A 20,462-nucleotide genomic window follows, 5' to 3' on the forward strand; every position below is an offset into this window, starting at 1 on the left:
TCATGCTTTTCTGTGGTCATGAAACATGGTAAAACATGGATAGAATTCTGATATTTCTAACCATGAAATGATCATGTTCTTCTGTGGTCTCAATGTTGAATGCAGATCAAAGATATTGGTGCCAATCTTTTTTTCTCAGTTCTGACTCTTTTTGTTTGTCCTGGAGTAGTGAGTTACACAGGGCTGAACTGGGGATTTATGAAAAATATGAAGGCACAACATACAGTATTTATAATAGACACATTTAATTTATTTCAGAATGTACAGATAAATGTAATGTCTGATCAAATAACATTAAATATGTGACCTACATGTTCGTCAGCAGAAATAATAAATTGTTTGCAAATATGACATTAGCAATACCCCTGCCAACATGAAAATTAGGGTTTGGCACGCACTACATATTTAGGAATTTTTTTTGGACATGTGCTCTATTTACCTGGTAGACTGACATTGAAAATGTAAACAACAGTGCCAATTTCATATGAATACAATAAGAATGTCAGAGAACAGACAGTGGTACAAAACTTAATTCACACAATTACATGAAAGGTTACAATTTTGTCAATACATGGAAACATTTTACAATATTGGACTCCCAAGTAGAATCCTTGTCTGCTTTACCAAAAACAAGACAGAACCAGTTCCCTTACTTCAATATGAACAAATATAATTAAGTGTGCCAGATATATCTTATATTAAGATATATCTTATATTAAATCCTTTTAGAACCTCCTTACTTATACTTCAAAAATAACATAATCATTTAATAGATTTACACTTAAAACCTTAGTCGGACCGCGAAACTTTGTGGTTAGACTAAAAGTAGAAGAGGTCAACTGACCAATTCTATTGAGTGATGGCGTTTAAATGTCCGCTTATATTCACTCTTTAAATATTAGAATTTTTTAAAAACACAAAAGAAGTGTAACCTGTACCAGAAGTTTTTTAATGTTCACGGTTTGATCTTTAGAATACTTCTTTATTTATTTACTTTAATATATACCACTCTAACTTTACTCTTACTCTTATATAGATAAATACATTTAGGGTGGAATGAGTTAAAAAATAAAATATATATTTTTTAAAAATCTAAAAAACGGATTTATATATTTTTTAATTTAAATACACTGTCTTTACGGACATTTGGTATATTATAATTTGCTTGCAGTTCATGGAGTAACCACTATGAGTGCTAATGGTCATGTTACCTTTAATTCCGCCGTTTTTGGCGTCACTTCCGGGTGGCGGAACAGCCACTTCCTGTCTAGCGTTTACATAGGACGGCAGTTGAGAGAAGACTGCTAAAAACCTTTGACATCCACATTGAAATACTGATCTTTCAACGTTGAGGGTGAGTACATTTGATTATTAACATATCAGAGACCAGAAATATGATCCATTTGAAGAAAAATAAGTTTTTAATATTTAAATAAATAGATAATTTCACAAGATGGCGGCCGTTTTTTTCCAGTTGCATTTATTTCAGATTCATATTAATAAATTGATCATTTCAAGTCGGGAGGGTTGATATGATCTTTAGAGGGTTTAGGTTTTAGATACAGCCACAGCCCATCGCCTCAGAGGAACACAATACCTCGCTGCAACCGGTCATCGCCCAGAAAGGCTGCACCGTCAGCACGCAGCCACAGCCAGTCGCCTCAAAAGGCTGCACCCAGATGCAGTCGCTCACCTCCACAGCATGGCACAGCCTCCCCCTCTGCTCACAGGAGACTGGAACTGGGGTCGCCATCTCCAACGATCACCAAAAAGAAGCACAGGTAATATTAATATTATATACATATACGTATATGTATATGTATATGTGTGTAAATGAGAACAAAATGTAGCACACTATCATTGTGAAAAGATCTATTAGGAAGTTTATCTGCTGATAAAACCATGCACAAATATGCAGACTGAACTTGATAAATTTCACACATACCTTCAAAGGTCTAGTGTTGAACATCACTGGACTTCATTGGAGTCGACTTGGAAATATCAGTCATAAATTGAAAAGGTAAATTACTTGCGCAGTTCCAATTGACTGCAGCCAGAGACGTGTAGAAGACAATCAGCAAAATGTTGTTTAAAATCTGTTTATTCATTATTTTAAGATGGAATGAATATTGATACCAGGTGAACATGGTAAACCTTTTTGTATACTGCTTCAACTTCACACATTACCTTTTAGGTTCTAGTTTTTGGGTATTTGTTTTTACAGATCTCCCTTTGCAGCTGGAAAGGATATCAATGTTGCCCAGTAAGTTATTTTAATTATATATATTAATTATATATATTATTATATATGTTATATATATTTATATATATATATTTTTTTATATTGTTAACAGATACAGATGTTCCCTTTTTATAATATACTGTTTGCTGGGAAGGAAAATAATGTGGTTAATATTATATGACTCCAAAATAGTGTTTACACATTGTCTGATATGGCAGCAAATTATATATTTGAAGACTGTGGTAGATGTAATTTTTGTTCCGTCTGTATTGTTTTTACTTCGGCATTATATTTTTAAGCAATCTTTCTTTTTCAGACTAGCCAAGAACCTGTACGAGCTGCAAGGTCAGTTTGCGGAATCACAGGAGAGTATAAGGAAACTCAAGAGAAGAGTTCGCGAACTGGAAAAGAACCGCGAGGGGCGTGTGGCAGTTTGTGAGCCACGGTACAATGGCAACACCATTGAGGAGCTGCGTGCAACTGTCGTCTTGGAGACGAGCACCTTCAAAGCAGCCAGACGGCTGCTGACACAGTTGTTCTCCAAAGACGATCTCCTCAGCCACAGTGTGTCCGGGAAAGCTCCCAACCGGATGACTCCACCAAAGCCACAATTTCCGGAAGATAAGTTCCTGGTATACAAGGACTTGATGCGGGGACGCTTTCCCGAAATGAAAGACAAGGATATGGTGGAGAAGGTGCACCATGTGCAAAAAGGCTTAAAAAAAGTGTGAAAACTGACTTAAGTGTACATTTGGGAAGAAAATGTATGTTGTTATGGTGAACATATATCTGGCACACATATTTCTTCATACAAAGTCATATGTAAGTAAGGGAACTGGTTATGTATCGTTTGTGGTAAAGCAGACAAGGATTCTACTTAAATGTTATAAATACTGTAAAATGTTCCCATGGATTGACAAACCTTTCATTTAATTGTGTGAATTAAGTTTTGTACCACTGTCTGTTCTCTGAGATTCGTTAAAAAACATCCTGTGTAGTATTTCTTGTACAAGAGTGTCATGATAAGATATTAATAAACATTTTGAAATGCAATCTTAGCACATTTATATCTGTAGACTTTAGATGCAAGTTAAATTGGTCCTGTCTGTAGCCCCCCCTCCCCCCCTGGAGCATTATGTGGACATTATGGTAAGTCTTGTTATATACAACTTTGGTAACAATTGACCAAATTGGTAAGCTTTCTATAACTTCAGGGGTGGAACACCCATGGTCAGACCATGGATATCCATGGTCAGACCATGGATATCCATGGTCTGACCATTGACCATAATATTGTCCATGGACGTTAAATGGCACCATGGTCTGACCATGGATGTCCATGGTCTGACCATCGAAGTCCATGGTCAGACCATGGATGACCATGGTCTCTCCATGGACATCCACGGCCATACTATTGCAAGCCTCGATAAGACCATGGTTGTCCATGGTCAGACCACGGACATTAAATGGCACCACAGATCAATCACGGAAAACCACGGTTAACTATACCATGGACAGACCACGGCTAACCACGTCTTTGATGTCCATGAATTACCGTGGTCTGTCCATGTTTCACTTGGCCGTGGGTTTCCATGATTCATCCATGGTGCCATTTAACGTCCATGGTCAGACCATGGTCAACCATGGACAATATCACGGACAGATCACGTATGTCCATGGTTAATGTCCATGGTCTGACCATGGTCTGACCATGGACATACATGGTCTGTCCATGATCCTGAGACCAAGGCTAGACAGCTTAAAAGACTAACAAGCTAATCTATTTTATAAGTGAAGAGAAAACAAGAGTTTAGCTAAATGCTAACAGTGCTAAGCTAACAACGAGCTAGTATGTTAAAGAGGCTAAGCTAACAACGAGCTAATACACTAACGGATTACATTGTCATTAACATGAGGCGTTAGCTTAGGCCTAGTGGTGCAGATGCAGTTTAACGTCACATAATAAAGGTATGAAATACGATCAAATGATGAAATAAACACTGTTCTACATTAATATAGTTTCAACTAACAAGTCTGCAGAAGATGGATGCAGCCAGATTGTGGAGCAAACAAAACGAGACTGCCACATGTAATTTCCCAACTGACTGACGCAACTTCCTGTATGACTATTTCCTGTGATAGATAAGGCTTCGCTATTATCACAGTCGCCACTAGGGGCTCCCACAAACACACAGCTCTATACACAGAACACAACATTCCCCGCTTGAGGTTTTGGAGGCATGACCTCACATTACTACAACTACTTTAATCTTGAGAGTCCTCTGGAGAAAGGAGAAGGACCACTTCCGTCGCAGGTCTGGAGTAAACCTTTGGCTTGCCCTCCTTGATCACTCGCACGTCTACTTTCCTCACCAGTCCATCCTGGCTCGGAAAAGCCTTTGTGACGACTGCTGTGGGCCAGTCATTTGTCTTTGCTTGAGCATCTTTCATTAAGACTACATCTCCTTGCTTGAGATTAGGCCTCTTGTTTACCCATTTATGCCGGACTTGCAGGGTGCTCAAATACTCTCGGCGCCACCTAGTCCAAAAAGTGTCTGCCAAACTTTGGACTTGTTTCCATTCTGCCTTGAGAAGCTTTCCTTTCTTGAAGTCGCTTGGTGAAGGTGGAGGAGCGCCGACTTTCTGGGTTAGGAGCATCAGATGAGAGAGGATAACGGGAGCTTCTGGATTGGAGGATACAGGAATCAGAGGCCTTGCGTTCATAATAGCACTGACCTCGGCCATTAGGGTCGTCAGGACTTCATGAGTTAGGCGTGACTTATCTTCCAGAAGCATGCAGTCCAGGATACGACGAGCAATCCCGATCATCCTCTCCCATACACCGCCCATATGAGATGAATGAGGGGGATTGAAAACCCAGATGCATTTCTGTGTCTCCAGACACTTCTCCACACCATGCGGGTCAGGGAGGGATCCATCCATTCCGAGCTCTCGGCATGCGTCAACGAAATTGGTGCCAAAATCTGAGCACAGCTGCTTTGCGGGCCCTCAGTTAGCGAAGAATCTTCTGAGTGCATTAATGAAGCGGATAGCACTCATAGCTTTGATGATTTCGATGTGCACAGCTCGTGTACACATACAGTACATGAAAACAACACTGCCCAGCGTTTACTGTTAACTTGCCCTCCTCTGGTACGGCGAGAGACCACCTCCCAAGGCCCGAATACATCTACTCCCACATAGGAAAAGGGTGGTGCTGCCTGTAGCCGCTCGGCTGGCAGATCTGCCAACTGTTGGTGCTCTGTTTTCCCTCGAAGTCTTCTGCAGGTCACGCATTTGAAGAGCAGACTACTGATGCTTTGTTTAGCTCTCACCAGCCATATTCCAGATGCTCTGACGGCGCCCTCTGTAAAATGCCTGCCTTGGTGTTTCACAGCATGGTGGTGATGACGAACAATGAGGGTTCCTAGATGGTGATGGCCTGGAACAATGATGGGGTTGGTTACGTCTGTGCTTAACTGGGACTCTTTGATGCGACCTCCCACTCTGAGTATTCCAGTGCTGTCGACAAAGGGATATAGTTTCCGCAGACTGCTGTTGAGAGGGAGGTTGCCTGACGTTTCGATACACCTGAACTCTTCAGCGTAGCACTCACGTTGCACACTTTTGATCACAAGTATCTTAGCTTTCTCCGTCTCCCCAGTGGAAAGCCCCTTGCGGCAGATGTGCCACCTGTGACAGGTGTCCACCTGTCTAGCTTGAGAGAAAGATGAAGCAATGTGGACTAAGTGTCCTACTGCCTTGATGAGAGTGTCGAAGTCGGAGAAGCGCTCAAAGCGTGCTGTGTTCAAAGTGTCCTTTTTGATATTAGTGATGTTAACAACAACTTGTGGGCGAACCTCGGAATCTGAGATGGAATCAACTAGATCATAGATTTCTTCACATTCTGGTTTTGGTGGTGATGGATTCCAGAGAAAGGCTGGCCCGGTGAGCCATGTTGTACTTCCCAGAAGTGATGCTGGCACGGATCGAGTCCCATGGTCTGCTGGGTTATGATCGGTGGACACATACTGCCACTGTTCTGGAGCTGAAGACTGACGGATTTGCTGAACTCTGTTGTTCACGTAAACGTAGAACCTCCTGGATTGATTATGGATGTAGCCAAGTACCACCTTACTGTCAGTGTAGTACTTGATGCTGTCAAACTTCAGATCCATTTCTTCCACTATCATGTTGGCTATCTCGACTGCGAGAACTGCCGTGCAAAGCTCCAACCGAGCTATAGAAAGGACTGGTTTTGGAGCTAGTCTGGCCTTTCCGAAGACGAAGCCGACTTCTACTCGTCTGGCGTTGTTGGTTACTTTCAAGTATGCCACCGCTGAAACTGCCTTCACTGATGCATCCGCAAAGATGCATAGTTCTCTGAGCTGAACATTAGGGCTTGAGGTAGACGTGTACGCTCTTGGTATTTTGAGGTCTTTAAGGTCTTGAAGAGACTCCCTCCATCTGTCCCAATCTGCTTCCATGCCTTTTGGAAGGGGAGAGTCCCATTCTTCAGCTTGTTTGGAGAGTTCTCTGAGGAGTAGCCTTCCCTGTATAGTTACTGGGGTAAGGAAACCAAGGGGGTCGTAAATATTATTCACGGTTGAAAGCACTCCTCGCTGGGTGAAGGCGAACTTGGAACATGAATGTATCTGCTGTTATACTACATGTCACCCCTAGAGTCCGTTGCAGGGGCAGATCGTTGCTGAAGAGATTGCGCTCTTGGATGTCTTTGGCCCGATCTTCAGGGCTGAAAGCATCGATGACGGCTTGTCGGTTAGAGGCCACTTTATGCAGCCAAAGGTTGGAAACGGCAAGCATTTATTGAGCTTGCTTGAGGACACTGATAGCTTCTCCCTCAGTGGGGCAGGACTTTAACAAGTCATCAACGTAGAACTCTCTTTCGACCAACCTTCTTGCATCGCTGCAAAAGTCGTTTTCTTCTTCTCTCGCTGCTCTCCTCAACCCATAGATGGCAACGGCTGGGGAAGGGCTGTTTCCAAAGACGTGGACGCGCATTCTGTACTCCACAATGTTGCTGTCAAGATTGTTATTGCGATACCACAGGAAACGCAGAAAATCTCTATGCTCTTTTTTCACGACGAAACAATGAAACATGTGCTGGAAATCAGCTGTTATTGCAACGAGATCTTTTCTGAACCTCATGAGTACACCAATGAGGGTGTTGTTCAGGTCTGGGCCTCGGAGAAGCACGTTGTTGAGTGAGACGCCCTGATAGGCTGCACTAGAGTCGAAGACAACTCGAATCTGCTCCGGCTTCTTCGGATGATAGACTCCAGAGGAGGGGAGATACCAGACTTATTGGCCTTCCTGCAGTGAAGGAGCTACCTCTGCGTGTTCGTTCTTGAACAATTTTTCAATAAATTCCAGGAAGTGTGTCTTCATCTTGGGACGTTATTCTAAGGTCCGACGGAGTGAGATGATACGATTATAGGCACAGTCTCTGTTGTTTGGTAGCCTTTGTCTGGGTGTCTTAAAGGGCAAGGGAGCAACCCAGCTGTTGGAGTTGTCTTGATAGACCTCACTGTCCATGATGCGGAGAAACCTCATGTCGTCTATCGAGGGGGCGAGTTTGTGGTCGCTGGGAGTGCAACAGAAGATTAATTGACCCAGGTTCTCCTCATCTATTGTTGAGAGTGAACTGTCTGAAGAAGTCGTTGGGAAAGCTTGGTACATAGTGTCATGACCAAATCTTTCTTTTACCTGCACTTGACTGCCACAGGGCTGCAGGTAGCTTGGGCGGCCATTGTCCAAGATGGCAGTCTTGAGTGTGCTCACTACGGATGGCTTGTGAGCCCCTCCTAGACAGACATCACCGATTACGACCCAACCAAGGTCCAACTTCTGGGCGAATGGAGCATTGTGTGGTCCGTTGTAGGGATGTCCCGATCTAATTTTTTAGCTTCCGATCCGATTCCGATATTTTCATATAGGTTCCGATCCGATCCCGATATTTCACTTTTTGTGTTGGCAAACAGCATTTAATTTCATATACATTAAGAAATAGACAGGCACCCAAGCTGTGCTCAATAGCTTTTATTCTCTCACTATCACAAATAAGAGCATTTTTTTTGCAATAATAATAAAAAACATCTGATCTTTCAGTTCCCTTTATTCTGTTAAATAGGACTTTGGTTGTTCAAGTTGCCAGTAGTTAGAAACTATAGTATGAATATTCTGCAGGTAAACTTTACAATCCAACATAAAGTACCATTTACAACTCAAAAGGTTATTCATTTAACAGCAGTAAATACTAGTAAGCTTCACTAAACTTTACTTCTTGGAAGTAAGTAACCATAACTTAAAAATCTTTGCAATAATTGTACACATAAAGTAAACACAACATAACGTACACAACGTTTGTGTTACTTATTTGAGACAACAAGTTTCCACTCTTTTTTCAAGTAAACTGAACTTATTATTTTTCACAGTGTGGGTAATTAAGGGATCTCAGAGACATGTAATCACTAAACTTAAACATTTTTACAGTTTAATAGAGCTCCTTATTTCCTCCATCTTAATCTACTGCACTGACTTCTTCAAAGTATAGTGCAGGTTTTTTTTTAATGAAAACCAACAACTGCACCTTATCGGCTGTCAACCGGTTCCTTTTTTCATCAAGGACATTCGACACTGCACTAAACAGTCTCTCACTGTCCACCGATGTACAAGGTGCACAAAGAACTTCATGACTGTATCAGCCAGTGCGGGTTGCTGTGTAGCATGTGCCCGCCAGTAGTGTAGAGGATTCTCTGACCTTGGGATGGTTTGTACAGCCAGGTAGGCCTCCACCTGAGTGACGACTGCTGACGTACTCACAGGCCTCGACTCCACCACATTCCCCTCCAAGATCTCGTCATATAGACTGACAAAGCTGCTGTTTGCAGCTGCACAGCCTAAACCGCCTCGACGTGGTGACTTTCTTGGAGGCTCTTCTGCAGACACCTCACTGCCAGCCTTCCTCTTTCTCTCCATGATCTCCACCTCTCTAATGAGAGCCTCCTTGGCAAGCTCCTGGTGGTCTGGACTTGTGAAGAATCGAATAGAATTTCATTTAGTTAAAAAGGATTATTTGTTTCCTAACATATTTTGTCGTTCCCTTAGCATATCGAAGTTATTGTTGTCAATGTCATAGAACAACATTTGGAACATTTATTTTGATGTTATTTGATAATTAATAATCAAGTGGTGAATTGATTAGGCCTAAGCAATTATATATCGCAAGAGAAGTTTTGAATCAAACAGGACTTGCCTTTCTTTGTATCTTGGGTCAAACAATGTAGCAACGGAGTAGATTGGTTCAGTCTCAGCGTAGTCGAAGCGCTCAGTGACAGCCTCAAGAAGTGTTCTCTTCGTAGTCTTGATTCCAGCATCTGTGCTCTCTTCACGGGAAAGATGACGCTTGAGGACAGTTATTGCAGGGATCACATCCGCGGCACTTGCAGTCGCAGCACTCACTGCCCTCGTTAGCTCTTCAAATGGACTCAAGACCACAACTGCCTTCTCCATAAGCGCCCATTGGTTGGCAGAGGGCATGCATGGAAGGTCGTGGTCCGCTGCATAGACCCTGAGCGGCCTCTTTTGCCGAAGAAGGCTCTGCAAAATAAGTAAATAAATGTTAGTTTAACATTCATGTGTAAAATACAAGTAGAACTATATACCTCACATCTACATTTATTTATTTAGGCCGATTCACATGTAAAAAAAAAAAAATCTATTCATTCTTTGCATTCATTCCTTCCATCCATATAGCCTACCAGCATCATGTACTGAGTACTGTTCCATCTGACTGACACGTCCTGCTGGAGTTGTTGTGTTGGCATGTGCAGGTCTTTCTGTAAAGTAAAAATAATGATAATAATTAAAATAAATCAGCTGTGTGTATCGCTTTTCTAGTAGGCGACTCAAAATGCTTTTATATTTAGGTTAATTATTTGTTGGCTAGCATCCTTTCAACACTAGTGTAGCCTAATGATGGATTGCTTTACAATGACATGACAGGGAGGGGGGAAAGTGCAATTAATAAAAAGATAACATAGTACTATTACTAATACTACTACTACTACTACTACTACTACTACCACTAATAATAATAATAATAATAATAATAATAAAATGATAACCACCTGAATGACTTCGAGGATGGAGTAGGCCTTTGGGGAATGCTTAAAATGACCCACAAGCTTCCGTGCGTTGGCGACAGCATCGATGATGCTTCGCTGGGCGAGAAGGCCTTGGATGACCACGAGTTGGAGTGTGTGTGCGAAACAGCCCAGGCTCTGCACCCCCATGTCTGCAAATGCCTACAGTCGAGAGATTGGGAGAGAGGATGATGGCGAGAGATAGATAGATGAATATCAATAGCCTATTGATACTGGTCAGTGGGGAAAATAAGCAGTCGATGTCACAATAGTATCAAATAGAATGCAGCCATCTGCTGGTTGCAAAACTGATAGCAGTGTATGTAAGTGAATGAGAGGTAACGTCTTTATCTCTCATTGACTTACATACATTTCTGGACTTTCCTTAACTTATTAAACAAACCTCGGGAAATTTCCATAACATTTGTGAGTAATTTATACACTATGGTCCACCATCTGCATAATACCTCCAAACCATTATGACCTGTTGAGACTTTTGAGATTTTAACATCTCAAAAGTTGCACTGAATATTTTTCCTGCTGATAGGTAGCCTCTCAAAACTAGCTGTTTTGTCATTAATATGGTAGGCTACTTCCAAGTCTAACAAACGTATTGAAAGCCTGTAGTCTTAGATAAGACATAAAACAGGATATTAATGTTTCGTTTTAATTCTTTGCTGTCGCAATAACAACTAGTGCTAGTGGCTAAGCTGACGTGAGTTAGCTGACAACAACCTCGGCTAACTTCTCTGCTAGCCTGTTGACGTGGTTGCCGTCTAAAAGACACGTTATCTAGACATCATTTTTAAATAAATCCAGGGCACACGTAATTATAATTGGGAATAGGGAACATTTAATTTATGTCAAAATCATGTCAAAATCATCAAATGGAAGTTTACCCCATGACCATTCATTGAAAGATGCTGTTGACGGAATTAGCATGAACTTTACTGACGTGGGTAATGCGTAGCTAAACATCAGTGGTAAATAACAAGAAGGCTTACGTTCTTCATATTGGCAGCGTTGTCCCTCATAACAGCATGCACCTTGTCATTATCGATGTCCCACTTGGCGAGCATCTCTTCTATAGCATTCCGGATACGCATTGAAGTGTGAGAGCCACGCAGCTCACTTGCATGTAGCACCACGTTGTGCAAAGTAAAACCGGAGTCTATCCAGTGGGCGGTCAGACTGAGGAGCGACATCGGGGCTACACCTGAACTCCAGAGGGCGATTGAGGTAGCCTCCTTTAGGTGCCGCTGCACTTGTTCACGCACCTTGGTGTGCAGGGCTGGGATGCCTTCTTCAGCAATGTAATGGCGGGATGGCATCCCATAGCGCGGCTCCAAATAATTTATTAGACGACAAAAACCGGAGTTTTCCACAAGTGAAATTGGCTTGTCGTCCTTTGCTATGCACTCCACAATCAGCTCAGTAATCTTGCGAAATCTCTCGGAGTCTCGAGGAATTAAATCCTTTTGTTTCAAGCTGTCCCGCAGTGTTTGTTGATGGAGTCCATCAGTCGCAGACGCTGTCGCTTTACAGTAGGCGGCGTGTTCGTCGGGGTGGTGCTTTTTAAGATGTTTTATTAGGTTTGTGGTGTTGTAGGAGACCCTGTTAGCACCACCTTGTGAGACTTCCACACCACAGACTTTGCATCTCGCAGTCGGCGACTCACTTCTAGTTATTTTTAAATGATGCCAAACTGCAGACATTTTAACTAGCTAACGATATGTGTCCGTTTCACTTTTCCAACTCGATAAGGGCGGCTGATGCAATAGAACAACAACGACAAACAACGTAACAACGTAACAATGGAATCATGGGAAATATTAAATATGGATCGGCCATGACATTTAATTGGATCTGCCGATCCCGATCCACCTTAAAACCCAGTATCGGGGGCCGACATCTCTAGTCCGTTGGTTTGCTTCCTGATTTTATAGACTCTAAGCAGGGCTCGAGCTTAAGGACCTCCCGTCGTCCCGGGGCCGAAAAAAATAGTGTCAGGGAGGATAAAAAATAATTTTGGGACGAATTTGGGACGAGAGTTAAAATAAAAATACCCTGCTAACTCTACTACAAACGTCGATGAAAATGAAATCGACTGCACGTTGTGTGTAGCACACAATTATTAAACCTCATTGTCAACATAAACACACAAAACATTTAGCAACCCGCGAAACACACACACACACACTCACACACACAGAGACAGACACACACACACACACACACACACATACGTAAGCTGTGCCCATGTGCTGTCAGCCAGCCGCACAGCTGGCTGTGCCCGCGAATTCCTGGCCCGCAAATTCGCGGGTCTATCTACATTAGGCTATGTACTGAGTGTGTGTATTTCGCGGGTTGAGTGATGTAAAATGACAATGGTATCCTATGGAGGAATTCTGAAATGTTTTACCTTTACATCACAAAAACGCACAGCAGAACCAGACCCTGGAGCGCCGGCCTCTTTATTTACTTACTCCACTTCATCCCCTATGGGTAATAAGGCTGAGATGAGAACCCTCCATCGTATTTAGTCCTTAGCAATATGCTGCGCCTCTCCCCATGTATGGATGGGTACCGAGCCCCGGTATTAAACGGGCTCCGCCCGGGCCGGAATTATTAAAGACAGTGGTAACGTTAAGCTCCGACGTTATCTGACTTTTTATCGGTACTGGAGACATTTAAAAAATATATGTCATATGTAGTATTGCTACATAAACATTATATCGCAGTTTTAGTTTATCCAACTCTGTTTCTAATATGCAATAAGACTACAACATGCGTCTATGATGTATTTTCGAGCTTTCCAATCCAGACGAGATTTCTCTCTCCCGCCTGTGTGCGAGGGGGCGGGGCAGTTTGTAAAGGTCTCCTGACTGTGTTACAGACTGTCCTCCTGGTTAGTGGTTACTCTGGGTTCTGTCTTTAGGACAGGGTGTTGGATTTTTTTTGTTAATTGGATGGGACTTGATTTGATTCAATATTAGTAATTTTCTCGTTTGTGTGTTTGTTTAAATATATTTGGCCTTTGTTCATGTGATTGACTGATTTACTCAAATAAAAAGGTTGATGAATTATCATCTAATGATTTGTATGATGTTTTATTTATGTTAAAGGTCACTTTGAATGATTTTAACTAATGATAAGTAGTAGAAAAACTAATATTTTAAATTCGGGACGGTCCACATTAATTTCGGGACGGCTTAGATTGTATTTCGGGACGGTTCCGGGGGGATGGTGAAAAAAGTTAGTCGAGAGCCCTGACTCTAAGGATCTCCCTGCCAAGCAACAAGAGTATTTCTGCTTGCGGATCAAGGGATGGTATCTCGTCCGCCATCTTCCTCAGGTGATTGTGGTGCAAAGCTGCATCAGGGGTTGGAATCTCTGAACGGTTGTTGGGGATCTGGTTACATTCAAGGAGTGTAGGGAGACGAAGACTGATCTTCTGGTCGATTGACTCTATAACGTAACCATAGGCCCTTCGTCCAGTTGTCTCTTTGAGCCCTGCGCATGTTTTCAGCGTGTATGGAAATTCACCACCTTGGATGTTGAAGACACTAAAGAACTCTGACCTCGCCAGAGATTTGTTGCTTTGCTCGTCGAGTATAGCATAGACCTTCATTGATTTCCCATGGTGCCCCTCAGGGTAAACACTGACGAGACATATCTTTGAGCATGCTGTTGCGCTAACTCGTCTTCCACATACCTCTTTGCACTTAGCGGTGACGTCTTCGGTGGCCTTGTCCTCCTCCCCACCATGCTCTGGAGAAGGGGTGAAGGACCTGGATGTCCATGGCGCGGGGCCCGGATGGAGGGCTGACAGATGATAATCACTCATTGATCATCCGCATTGTACAGTGTTTCCCCCAGGATGGAGTCATAGCAGCGGTGCTAAGGCACGTGGGCCCAGCATACTGTGAGTGCGGAGCGCGTGGAATTTTTTAGTGTGTGCGCGTGCAAAGTGCGCCCCGCCAATTTGTTTCTATGTGTTAGCACAAGAAAGGCTCTTTAGGCCTAGTACCAGGGCCGGTTCTAGACAATTTGCTGCCCTAGGTGAGATTTTAGGCGACATTTTATGTGTAAAGATAAATGAAAAATCTCTACAAAAGACAAATACACTGCAAAAAAAGAAACTTATTGACATAGGTAATAGACGTCAAAATGGCTTCAAATGTATTCAGTATTGTATGAACATGTTTGAATTGGGGGGTGAACGTGATATCCCCTAGGGGGGTCCGGGGGTATGTACCCCCGGGAAGATTTTTTTTTTAACATTTTACAGTAAAATGCTTCAATCTGGTACACTTTGAGCACACAATTACTAGAGACCTGATCAAGGGGGTACAACTCTAAAACGCCCATATGAAAAAGATTGGTTTACATTTTAATAATCAAATAAGTATGTGAACATAACCAATAACCTACCATAGCCAATAATAAATAAATGTAGCCTATTTTATTTTTGTTGTTCATTCATATCTTATTTTACCTAGTTAACCTAGCGCCCACCGTACAGGGCAAATTAAAAGTGTAACCGGGGTGAAAAGGGTGTTACATTTACTTAATTATGAATGTTGTTACATCAAGGCCGAACATTTGGATGAGCGGCAACGGTCAAAAATGTTTTTTCCCTCCCAGAGCTACCAGCGCAGTGCCCCCCAGATCTGGCGCCCTAGGCGACCGCCTGTGTCGCCTATGCCAGTAACACAAATACTACAAATCTACATAACAAACAATCAAAAATGAAAAAGGGTCGCCATTTATTATTTGAAAAAAAAAAAAAAAAAAGTAAAACAAATTTTTTTTTTTTCATACCTGGCTGGCGCACCCTAGCAGCGGCGATCATATTTCAGCAGCGGCGCTGCGCCGCCACTATTTTTATATAGGGGAAACACTGTTGTAATTCTGCTTTGCAGTCTCTCGCGAGATGCTCTGTTGATGAACAGTATCTAAAGCATATGGAGTGATCTTTCAGGAATTGCTTGCGATCCTCGATGGTCTTCTCCCTGAAGCTTCTGCACTTTTTCAACGGGTGAGGCTTCCCATGTATGGGACAGAGCTTGTTGTCATCGACTGATTTATTTTTACCTCCGTATTCCTTGGGGGGGAACACAGTTTTCTTGTTGACAGTTACAGATGCTCTGGTAAACCTGTCTGACCCCTTTCTTGGTTCTGACGGTGCTTGAGAAACAGCAAAGTTGAAGCTGGGATCTGTACGTGTCATAGCTTCTGTGCGCACAAACTCGACAAAGACAGGAAATGGAGGAAAGCTGACGTTGTTGTCGCGCTTGTATCTTGACCCGTATGACATCCACCTTTCCTGGAGATTATACGGCAACTTTTCTGCGATGGGATGAACTCCCCTGGATGTGTCCAAGTACGCTAGCTCAGGTAGGTAGCCATCCAGCTTTGCTGCTTCAACCTCTAGCAACAGATCTCCAAGTTCACGGAGCTTTTGTGGTTCTTTGTTTGTCAGTTTTTGGAAACGCTCTAATTTGGAGAAGAGAGCTCGCTTGATGGCTTCAGGCGAGCCGTACGTCTCTTCCAGCCTCTCCCAGGCCATACTTAGTCCAGGTGGTGGACATCTGATGTTCACTGCTTTGAGCCTGCGAACGTGCTCTGAAGACTCTCTGCCAAGCCATCTACTGAGGAGGTCCAGCTCTTCTCCTGCAGTAAGGTCTAATCCAGCAATGGCGCTCTTGAAAGACGATTTCCAGGCCCAATAGTTCTCTGGTTTGTCGTCGAATGTGATTAGGCCTGTTGTGACAAGCTGGTTGCGAGCCAGACACTTGGCAAGATCGTGGTTGGTAGGTATTCTGTCGTACTCTGAAATACATGGTTTATGCCGAAGCCCCCATGTGATACAAGCGCGACAACGTCAGCTTTCCTCCATTTCCGTTAGGCAATATTATAATTCTGTAAACTTCCATTGTTATGCGGATGCTACTCAACTATATTTATCAATCAAGCCTGATGAAATTAATCATCTAAATAAAATTCAAGACTGCCTCAAGGACTTAAAAACGTGGATGACCTTACATTTGTTGATGTTAAACACGACCAAAACTGAAGTTATTGTACTTGGCCCAAAGAATCTACGAAACAAATTATCTAAAGATATACTAACTATGGATGGCATTAATTTGGCCTCCAGTGAGAGTGTAAGGAATCTTGGTGTTATATTTGATCAGGATTTATCCTTTAACGCCCATATAAAATCAATTTCAAGGACTGCCTACTTCCATCTAGGTAACATTGCAAAAATCAGGCATATCTTGCCTCAAAACGATGCAGAGAAACTAGTCCATGCATGTGTTACTTCAAGGCTGGATTATTGTATCTCCTTATTATCAGGGTGTACCAAGAAGTCAGTCAAGTCGCTTCAGCTGATTCAAAATGCTGCAGCTCATGTACTAACCAGAGTTAGGAAAAGGGACCACATTACTCATGTTCTGGCTGCCTTACACTGGCTCCCTATAGAACACAGGATAGCATTTAAAATTCTTCTTCTCGCCTACAAAGCCCTTAATGGGCAGGCGCCATCTTACCTTAAAGAACTCATTATACCCTATTGTCCTACTAGGGCATTGCGTTCCAAGAATGCAGGGTTGTTGGTTGTTCCTAGAGTCTCTAAAAGTACAATTGGAGCCAGAGCCTTTTCTTATCAAGCTCCACTTTTGTGGAATCAGCTTCCAGTTTGTGTTCGGACGGCAGACACCCTATCCGTTTTTAAGAGTGCGCTTAAGACCTTCCTTTTTGATAAAGCTTATAGTTAGGGCTGATTAGATTCAGCCCCTAGTTTTCCTGATATAGGCTTAGTTTGTCGGGAGACATCTTACTTCTTCCTTCTCTCTGTCTATACCTGTGTACTCATGTTCCGATCAACCCAGCTTCCCCAAATTTCTTTCTTTTTGGTGTCTATATACGCCGGGATCCGGAGTCATGGATGATCCTGCGGTCCTGTGTCATGGATCGCGAGTCCTGGATCTTGAGTCGTGGCTGTGGTCCTGGATCATAAGTCCTGGATGGATATCTTTGTTGATTCATCTTTCTATTATACACACATGAATTTCCAAACATTTGGACTACCTATGTTACAAATGTATTATCTTTTCAATTTACACACGGCATCTATTGCACGTCTGTCCGTCCTTGGAGAGGGATCCCTCCTCTGTTGCTCTCCCTGAGGTTTCTCCCATTTTCCCCTTTAAACTGTGGGGTTTTCTCCTGAAGTTTTTCCTTGTACGATGTGAGGGTCTAAGGACAGAGGGTGTTGTATTGTCATACTGATATTCTGTACAAACTGTGAAGTCCACTGAGACAAATGTAACATTTGTGATATTGGGCTATACAAATAAACATTGATTGATTGATTGATTGATTGATTGATTGATTGATTGATTGATGTGGGTGAGTGGAAGGCCGGTGTTGATGGAAGGGCTGTTCGCCTATGTGTAAGACCCCATGCTCGTTTTTGATGCGAAGGCTGCCTTGGTCATCACGTGGAAGTCCAGTTTGCCATAGGCGTGTCACATGTGGTGTGTGAAATGGGGCTTCTTCCATATTGGAATGGTATGATGACTTAATAAGTGACAGCTCCCTTACGTATTCCTCCGTATGTTGCAGCCGTTTTTGAGGTGAGAGAGGAATAGGCTTTTTGGCTGCAGATCCTAGATTCCTCTCAACTAGGCCGGCTTCCAGCGTTTTCAATTCAGCTTTAGCAGCATCCCTTTCTTTCTCTACCTGAAGTGCTTCAAGTGTAGCTTGTAGACGGGCTTGTTCGACCTTAAAAGCTATCTCCCGCTGAGTATAGGATGCTCTGGCTTCAGCTGCTTCGGCTTCTGCTCGTGCTCTTGCGACGGCAAGCATTGCATTTGAACTGAGGGATGAGCCGCTTACCCTTGAACGGGTTTGTAGAGACTGGGTTTCCTCGTTGAGTTCATCGTTTGTAAGTTCCTCTTTGTCCCTGGCAGTCTTGGAACTTGCATGACTCATCTTGAGGTGAAAGATGGCTCCATGTTGTTTAAGATAGCTGAGGTTCCACGTAGATGCTCTCCGATTTGTGGAGCTTTTTGTAATGCTGTCTTTTTACTGTACTGTTCTCACTAGATGTTCCTGGAATCTAGCTATTCAGTCAGCATAAACATGAACTTCAAATAATTCCAGAAGAACGGGATTCTGAATTGGAGATTACTGAAGCTCCTGAATATTCTTATATTCTTTATTGTAAAACTGTAACACACAAGAAAAGGACATTGTTTTACAGTTGGAATGAGATAAGTATACATGACAGGTATACAGAAACACGACTTAAATGACCATGCTATAGCTAGGCTAGTTAGACGGCTAACAAAATAATCTATTTTATAAATGAAGAGAAAACAAGAGTTTAGCAAAATGCTAACAGTGCTAAGCTAACAACAAGCTAGTATGCTAAAGTGGCTAAGCTAACAACGAGCTAATACGCTAACGGATTACATTGTCATTGACATGAGGCGTTAGCTTAGGCCTAGTGATGCAGATGCAGTTTAACATCACATAATAAAGGTATGAAATACGATCAAATGATGAAATAAACACTGTTCTACATTAATATAGTTTCAACTAACATATTTACTTACAGACAATGTGCTTAACAAGTCTCCAGAAGATGGATGCAGCCAGATTGTGGAGCAAACAAAACGAGACTGCCACATGTCATTTCCCAACTGACTGACGCAACTTCCTGTATGACTATTTCCTGTGATAGATAAGGCTGCGCTATTATCACTCGCCACTAGAGGCTCCCACAAACACAACAAAATATATTCTGATTCTGATTACATTAGCACACAGCCTTCCAAAGGTTGTGATGATTATTGTCTTTTGTGGTATATTCTAGGAGATAATCCTGAAGTAAATGTAAGTTACGCTTTATGCCAATAGGGTGACAGACGGACAGAATTTTTTTTAACAACTGTCTCCAGTAGTTGTTATGCTGATACACACACACACACACACACACACACACACACACACACACACACACACACACACACACACACACACACACACACACACACACACACAGATGAAAATACAGCTTGAAACTGGAGTGGGATTTTTTTTTAGAGTAATCAGATCTAATACTTTTTCCCCCTAAACATCCCATAATGCAGTCTGTCCTCCGGATGTATTTCCGGCAACAGTGATGTTTAAAAGAGGCGTGACGCACGGCCAGACTTATCTCAACCAATCACAGCTCTGCAAACTGCTGGATATGTATTAACTGCTTTAATCGCGAAGCTGTGTTTACAGTGAGAACAGCTGCTAAGGTCCGTGCAGAAAGCAGAACGTGTGCATAATATATATCACTCAGTATAAAATAAATATATAAGTCATCATGAACACAGTTCTGTCCATCAGACAGAGGGCTGCTGTGCCTCCTGTCATCATTAATGGACGTCTCTTTAAAATTACTGCTCAGAGGAGAGGATTTCTCATTTCTCGAAACGCCTGCTGCTTCCCCTCCTCTCTCCTCGTTTCCCCTCCTCGACTCCTCCGCTCGCATCTCCTGTGGGCGGGACTAAGACGGGAGGATAGGAGTCGAGGATAGGAGTCGAGGAGGGGAAATTAGAGAAATGGGAAACGTTCAGGGCGTTGGACGTCAGCGAAATCAGCAGAAGAAGACAGGAAGTAAACACTAACAGGAACAGCAGAGGAAGACAGACAGGAAGTAAACACTAACAGGAACAGCAGAAGAAGACAGACAGGAAGTAAACACTAACGGAACCAATATGGTCTAGCTGCAGCCGCAGCAAGTACACGACACGCCCCCTACACGACACGCCCACCTGACACGACACTACGGTGGCTGAGAGACATTGATGCCGTGGGTGTTTCTCAATCTCGAGGATCCTGGCTTGGTAGTCGCGTACTTCCAAGTCACTTCCTTCAGAAACGAAGCAAGTATGCTTCCAAGCCACGGCTTCGAAAAACGAAGAAGAATGGAACAGGCTAACAAGTGTGCCACTCTCTCTAACGGTTTCAAAATAAACTGTACCGAA

The 20,462-nt window shown here is 42.8% G+C and overlaps 2 protein-coding genes across 7 annotated transcripts; one reads left to right on the plus strand and one right to left on the minus strand.

Annotated features, from left to right (window-relative positions):
• Positions 1-896: 896 nt before the first annotated feature.
• On the plus strand, positions 897-3,295 carry LOC307032050 (uncharacterized protein). 3 transcript variants are annotated; one of them, XM_079669754.1, is made up of 5 exons: positions 902-1,354; positions 1,519-1,781; positions 1,959-2,020; positions 2,225-2,263; positions 2,559-3,295. In XM_079669754.1, the coding sequence occupies exons 2-5, from the start codon at positions 1,680-1,682 to the stop codon at positions 2,971-2,973; spliced, it is 618 nt and encodes a 205-aa protein (XP_079525880.1). In that variant the 5' UTR covers positions 902-1,354; positions 1,519-1,679; the 3' UTR covers positions 2,974-3,295. The 3 variants fall into 3 exon arrangements, with proteins under 3 accessions (XP_079525881.1, XP_079525880.1, XP_079525879.1); XM_079669755.1 differs by having other exon boundaries at positions 897-1,781; positions 1,954-2,020; XM_079669753.1 differs by having other exon boundaries at positions 902-1,781.
• Positions 3,296-8,287: 4,992 nt separating this feature from the next.
• LOC307031866 (zinc finger BED domain-containing protein 4-like) lies at positions 8,288-19,437 on the minus strand (the record flags this gene model as incomplete). 4 transcript variants are annotated; one of them, XM_079669368.1, is made up of 5 exons in its annotated part: positions 8,288-9,862; positions 10,024-10,101; positions 10,393-10,569; positions 18,316-18,648; positions 19,038-19,437. In XM_079669368.1, the coding sequence occupies 4 exons, from the start codon at positions 18,409-18,411 to the stop codon at positions 9,470-9,472; spliced, it is 744 nt and encodes a 247-aa protein (XP_079525494.1). In that variant the 3' UTR covers positions 8,288-9,469. The 4 variants fall into 4 exon arrangements, with proteins under 4 accessions (XP_079525494.1, XP_079525493.1, XP_079525495.1 ...); XM_079669367.1 differs by lacking the exons at positions 18,316-18,648; positions 19,038-19,437 and adding an exon at positions 14,123-14,254 and having other exon boundaries at positions 8,288-9,288; positions 9,519-9,862; XM_079669369.1 differs by having other exon boundaries at positions 18,316-19,437.
• Positions 19,438-20,462: the final 1,025 nt, after the last annotated feature.

This window comes from Notothenia rossii (genome assembly GCF_949606895.1).
Source record: "Notothenia rossii genome assembly, chromosome: 3".
In the NCBI taxonomy this organism is placed as follows: domain Eukaryota; kingdom Metazoa; phylum Chordata; class Actinopteri; order Perciformes; family Nototheniidae; genus Notothenia; species Notothenia rossii.